The 6,410-nt window shown below is 36.3% G+C and overlaps 1 protein-coding gene across 2 annotated transcripts; it reads right to left on the bottom strand.

The window, feature by feature from the left end:
• Nucleotides 1-100: 100 nt before the first annotated feature.
• Nucleotides 101-6,143, bottom strand: LOC137820486 (U-box domain-containing protein 44-like). 2 transcript variants are annotated; one of them, XM_068624603.1, is made up of 5 exons: nt 5,846-6,143; nt 4,093-5,537; nt 3,671-3,974; nt 1,790-2,280; nt 101-1,375 (listed from the first exon to the last, which is right to left on the bottom strand). In XM_068624603.1, exons 2-5 carry the CDS (start codon nt 5,323-5,325, stop codon nt 386-388), a joined length of 3,018 nt encoding a protein of 1,005 aa, XP_068480704.1. In that variant the 5' UTR covers nt 5,326-5,537; nt 5,846-6,143; the 3' UTR covers nt 101-385. The 2 variants fall into 2 exon arrangements, with proteins under 2 accessions (XP_068480704.1, XP_068480705.1); XM_068624604.1 differs by lacking the exon at nt 5,846-6,143 and having other exon boundaries at nt 4,093-5,540.
• Between the last annotated feature and the right edge of the window lie 267 nt (nt 6,144-6,410).

Raw genomic sequence — 6,410 nt, forward strand, 5'->3', positions numbered from 1 at the left:
GTGGAAAAGTTAAGAAATGTTTTCTTCATTTGTATATGTTGCAGCTAAAGTTGGGAAGGGTGCCAATTGTGATGGAAGCAATATTTTCGGAACAATGATGTGATATAACTCTGAAAGCCTTTTGGATATATTATATTCAATGCAATGCAATATTTCTTTAGAACAGTAGAAAGGGAGCAATGGTTCACCAAGTTCAGGTCTTACATGCCTCCAACATATTAGGACATCAATGACTCTACAATACATAACTACGTATAGATCATGGATAAAGTAGAGAAAGGGAAAAAACAAAGTTTAAAGCATGAACTATGCTTGTGTAAGAATTGTGTTTTCAATTTCTGTGCCTTAAATGAAACAAGTAACCAAACAATAGCGACACAATTTTCTAAAAATAAGAAGACTGTTTATCAAGTATACCCAATTGAGCAAGGCCTCTGCCAGCAAGACTTCTCAAACGACTATCTTTCCCTTGAGTTATGGCTACCAAGGGCATTGTAGCCACATTTTTGTACTTATTTCTCACTTCATCTAGTTGAAAAATTTGTTCTAAAGCTATTAGAATTTTTTCCTGCAACCTGGGAGCTTGAACACTCAACAATTGTATCATTGGTGGAATAGCATTTGAATTTGCAAGTACCTTACTTCCACTCTGCGGTGCTTGGCTATCAACCAAAGTTAGTATCGCATCTAAGGAAGCTTCGCAGGTTCCAATATCTGTCTCACGAAGCAACCGCACAAGGGGCTCCAAGGCATTAGCTTGCAAAATGCAGAATGAAGACTCGATTGAGCAGGTGCCTAAGTGTGCTGGACAACCAGTTTCTTGCGCTACAAAGCAACGTTTGAGAATACATGGCTTCTTTATCGGCTCGCTCAAGCGATAAGAACTTTCTGAAAAATGCTTGATTGAAATGGCTGCATTTTGTTTTGTAAAGGGTGTTCCAGAAAGCAACAACTGCACCAGTACTGGGATTATGCCTTCTAAAGCCACACTCTTCTGCCACTCCAGATTCGTTGGGACAATGAAACGACAAAGAGCTTGAACAGAATTCTCTATGATTTTGTCTAAGGCATGGCTATGTTGATCGGTAAGACAAGTCAAAATAGTTTTAAGTGCCCCAGAATCTAGAAGCCACTGGGTAATTTGAGACTCCCGCGGTAGTTTAGAGATGATACCCATAGCAGTAATCATCTCTTCTGTGTCATCGGAAACCTCAATGATGGTAAGCAAGACTACAATGAATCTTTCAGTTATATGTGATGAGATGTTGTCATAATCATCGTCTTCTGTCAAGCAATAGAAAAGCTTTAAGGCATTGACCCGCACTTTTTGAGTATTAATCTCCAATAAGTTTACCAATAATTTAGCGGCCGATATCTGCAAAAAAAATATAACTATGAATTCACCTGTACACATTGGATGATAATAATTATTAATACAGCTACTATTGTTGCCGTTATTAAGGTTGCCAGAACTAATTTGTTCCATAGTTTGATAGTGTTATAAAACTACTTTTATAAATCTAAAACATAGATGTTTGAATAGCGCTCAACCTTAACTAGATTTTTTTTTTAGGGGATAGAATTTAGTGAATCACAATTATTGAAATTATGAGTATAGTTTACTGCTGAAATGCAGTAAAAGAAATTCTTTCGGTACTCGAGAAAGGACTATTTTTTCTCTTCCTATCTCATTCGGCTCTCATCTTTTTCTACTTGTTTTTCCTCTATATTTTCCTAATCATGTAACATTGTGGGCTCAAAATTTGAAACTTCAAAAAAAAGTAGTCACCTGTCTCAACCTCTTCCTGATGCGGAAGCCATAGAAAGATTGACACAACGCCAGGAAAGCTTTGAGAATCTTGTTTTGTATCTCAGGTTCTGTCAAAGAAATTAGAGAGAAGAATTTGAACACGTCTTCCTCGGAATTTAAGAATGAAACCTGTTCTGCCTCAGCTTGTCCGTGATTTGTTGACATCGCAAGATGCATTATTGTGGCAACAACCTGTTCAAGCAGAGTAGGTGACTGTAAACTGTGAGAGTATAGCAGTTCCAACAGTGGTTGAGCAACACCTTCCTTAATCATCTGCAAGCCATTTTCTGGCATGCTTGAGAGCTGTAGTAAAGCTTTGACAGACACCTTCTTGATTTCCAAATCATCATTTAAGAGCAGTTGAAGAAGAGGTTGCAATGCCCCATCTTTGACCAAGGACAATTTATTCTGGTCGATTAATGTAATTTCTGACAAAGTTTCAGTCATGACCCTTTTCATATTTTCTGATCCTGCATGAAGGAATTAAGTAATGACAAACAGTGAGTACATAGAGATGCATGTCAGATTCATATTTCATAAAGGTTAAAACTGAATTTTTAGTCAAAAATTCAATGCCTTGTAGTGCAATTTTCCGTATAAAGTTTTATCAAAAGGTTGACATTCTTTATATTTTCACCTGCACTTCATTGGCTTTGTTACGTGCATACTCTTCAATGTTTTTAGCATATATATGTAGTATACAAATGCGCATCTCTGCAATCAACGCATTTAATTTCTTTTTTAACAGATGGGAGGTAATTTATACGCATTGAGGAAGGAAGAAAAACAAGAAACAAAGTGGAAATATTCTCTATTTTGTGTTGTAGCTATTGTCAATTTCAAAGACTTTTGTCTGCAAGCACCAGCAATTAACGCATATATAATTCTGTTAGGAATTAGATCACTCAAATTAACTGCAGAGTGTCTACCACACGCGGATATACATGGTAGAGAGTAAATGGAAAAAGGAGGAACAAGAAAGAATCATATAAAAAAAATTAATATGGTTTGATTGAAGTATTAACGAACTAGTCCAAGGTAGAATTCACTAAATTCAAAAATTACCAACTTCGCAGTTTCTCTCATCAAACTTTCAATCAAGTACAACTCAGAAAGTTAGCTACTGATACAAAGGTCCTATTTATACAACAATACCATTATAATTGACTCGCATGAAACATACCTAAACTAATGAGAAAGACACATGAACAATGCTCCTCACTACTAAACTAGATAGTCACTTCGATGGTTTCATCGGATGATAAGATCTTAGTAGAGTTAAAAGACTAGATGTTCTACTAAGACCACCTACAAAATAATAAAAAGTGCATATCAAATACTAAATGGTCTAGCACGATTAGACAATCTAGGAACTTTTATACAATATTTTATTAAGTAAATTTTTGTATACTTAAATGCATAGAGTTTGGATAAACTTTTGATCGATAAGAAAAATGCACTTACAAGAGAATAATAGAGAAGTAAAACAAATCAAGCATCTCCTATCCAGTAAAAATCAAGTTATACACTCCAACTTTTACATTTTTAGGAAAATTTGATGAGAGACTCTAAAAAATTTAAGAATTTGACTTTCTGAGAGAAATTTGATTCAGTTTACTTTCTTACTTTTCCTATAAGTGATTGTTGATAGGTTTGTTAAATTGGGTCATAATTTTCCTCAAGTATTTTAATGTGTATTCAAGTCCTACTTCGTAGAGTTGAATAGATATCAATCTCAATTACGAAAAATAAAGTCCCTTCGGCCCTAGCAGAAAAGAATAGCAATAAACACAGAATTTTGAAGTTCTAAGACAAATAACTACAAGTTTAGAGGGTGTGTTTCGTTTATGGAATGAATACCTGTAGAAAGTTTCAGCAGTAAAGGCTTAAGATAATTTGCCTTTGCCATCTCTATAACATTCTGATCAAGGAAAGAGAGGTTCTCCAGCAGCTCACGTGCATTTTTGGCTGCTTGGACATCATCACTATTTAACATTGTTATCAGCAGAAGTATGCTTCCTTGAATGTTTCCTATGCGACTGCACACCATTTTACTTTTAGATAGTTCCAACAGCAACTCCAATGCCAACTTGCGCTCCTCAACTTGTCGTGAAAGTGAGCGAACAATCAATTCTAGTGCATTATCCACTATAGCAATATCTTCCTGCCATAAAGAAATATCACTATCTTTATTTTATGAAAAATCAATATTGGTGGTATCAGTTCTACATTGAGCTGTCTAAAATGAGTATGGTAAATAATGAGAAGGAATGATGAGATACCTTGTTCTCCGCATTATCCTTTACAAGCAAAGACAGGATGAGTAGAACACGCTTCCTTATTTCACGATTTTTAGAACTAAGAAGAGCAATAAGAACTGTAATGTAATTCTCAATTTTTAACCATTCTCGGTGCTCCTCTCTTTCTAAGCATAGGTCCTGTAATTTGTCTAAGGACTGAACCACTACCTCTTCATCATTCTTTTCAAGTTCGGATTTCATGGAAGAAATGGTAATCATAGTGTTCCTGTCCTTCCATTCTTGAATAGACATTTTAAGAGTTTTATTTGGCCTCAGGATTTTAGTATCCAGAGGCAACCTGGTCAAGGGACAGAGATTGTTCCCTTCAGCAAACCATTTCTCTATTTCACTTCTCTCAAATGTTTTCCCGGAGGAAGTCTCAACGGGGTCCACCATGATTTCATGAGAGATTGGGCAGTGAAAGGAATGCAGAGCTGTCAATGGTCTCTCTCCCAAGGAATTTCTCTTCTCAAAATACTTAGTTTTCTTCTCTTGTGATGAAGTTATAAAATCTGCCTTTCCAAGAAGTGCAACAATCTGCTCCATGTGTAGAGCTTCTGCCATGTCCATCCTTGACTTGGCATTTTCCATTTCATTTTGCAGATCTTCGAATTCTCTCTTCAAAGCACCATGCTCCACGGGGACCCCAATGGCATGTGCAGTGCCAGCTAGCAACTGAGTCGCATACGACCGATCAACATTTCCCTCTTGTATTGCTGTATCAAATTTCTTCAAAATCTCCTCATCTGTTGCAGCTGTCTGATACTCGGTATCCAACATTTTCTGACACAACTCACTTATCTGTTGATTTAAACCAGAGTTAATGTTTAAAGAGGACAAAGGTAAAAGGTTTATTGCGCGACCTATATCCTTGGTACAGCAATTCAAGCGTGTGACGATGTTCCTTGAATTGATCAAAAGATAAACCTTACTTCTGCTGTTGCATTCCACAGAAAGCTGCTTAGCAACTTCAACCTCTCGGTTGAGAGAAGCCATAGCCTTTTGCAAGCTCCAGACATTGTGTATGTCTTCCTTTGACAAAGACTTTAATATAAATGAAACATTCTCCAAATGAATAGAGAATCTCTTAAAATTTTCCTTGTGAATGACAACCTCGTTAGCTGCTTTGACAGTGTCAAACACAGCAAATATGGTCCGAGAAAGTAACTCCGATGTTGGGGCAAGTGAGGCACGAGTTAATAATTCGTTTGCCATTTCACACCCTCAGGTTTGTTGGAAAACCAAAACTCATTGACCAAAGCAGTGATGAAATTTACAAATAATACCTAACCATGTCTTCTTACACGTGCTCAATTTTCATTTCAGATCCAAAGCTTTCATAATTACCCGGACTCTTGTGTGAGTGAAACATACATCATAGAGCAGAGAAACATGCCCAATTGAGACAAACGGTTGTCCGGGGTGAGCTGAATGAACAGAACTCACAATAGTAAGTCCAAAGACAAGACAAATAATCTCGACCATAACAACAAAGAATAATACTGATAAACGGTCAATTGCCATCCCAAGCATAAAAATCAGTAACAATTTTGTGTTTGTATGCTTAGAAAATGCAACTTAAGAAACATGAACCATAATAAAAAATTAAAAGAAGAGACACTCTCAAATGAACACTGGACACTCTTCTTAACAAAATCAAAATATATATATATATGTGTGTGCATGTTATGCGCTCTACTAATTTCTTCAGATACCAGAGAAATACAGAGCTAACCTGAGACTTCCAGTTTTGGCAGAATTCTCCGAAAAAATAGTTGAAAGAAACAGGAAAATAAGAAAAAAGTAAATCAAATAATGGCAGAGTGTGTGGTGATATAAAATTATTTTCATTATTCATGCAACAAAGAGTGGTGTGAGAAGAGGGATAGAGGAAAAGGGACGAAAGTAAATCATAGGTTTGAACAGTTATGCGTGGGCACTTTTGAGTCTTGGTATTGACTCGGTTTTTTGTTGACTAATTGCATACTTAACATAGTGCTCAGAAGTTGCGACCCAAGAAGCCAAAATTGCCCTTCTACTACCACTCTATTATATTATTATTATTATTATTATTATTATTATTATTATTGCATTATCTGACATTGCGACCAACCTATCCGATTTGTCCACGTCACATTACAGAACCTGCTAACAAAAGATGTGATGTCGTGGATGTTTTGAAGTTGCAGTGACGATTACGCTTCCGCTACAGTGGCTTCCGTGAAAGTGGTGCCAACTGCAAGTAAACCTTTCTTTCTTTTCTTAACTGTAAATATAAGTAGAGTTTAATGCGCATCAGG

The sequence above is a fragment of the Phaseolus vulgaris genome, chromosome 9 (assembly GCF_000499845.2).
Source record: "Phaseolus vulgaris cultivar G19833 chromosome 9, P. vulgaris v2.0, whole genome shotgun sequence".
Classification (NCBI taxonomy): Eukaryota; Viridiplantae; Streptophyta; class Magnoliopsida; order Fabales; family Fabaceae; genus Phaseolus; species Phaseolus vulgaris.

Bases quoted from the DNA above. Each gene is read 5' to 3' on its own strand.
- LOC137820486 (XM_068624603.1), bottom strand. From the start codon at position 5,325: ATGGCAAACGAATTATTAACTCGTGCCTCACTTGCCCCAACATCGGAG. The intron at 3,975-4,092 runs GTATCTCATCAT...TCTTTATGGCAG, and splicing joins AGGATAATGCGGAGAACAAG to GAAGATATTGCTATAGTGGA. The intron at 2,281-3,670 runs GTATTCATTCCA...TCCTTCATGCAG, and splicing joins ACTGCTGAAACTTTCTACAG to GATCAGAAAATATGAAAAGG.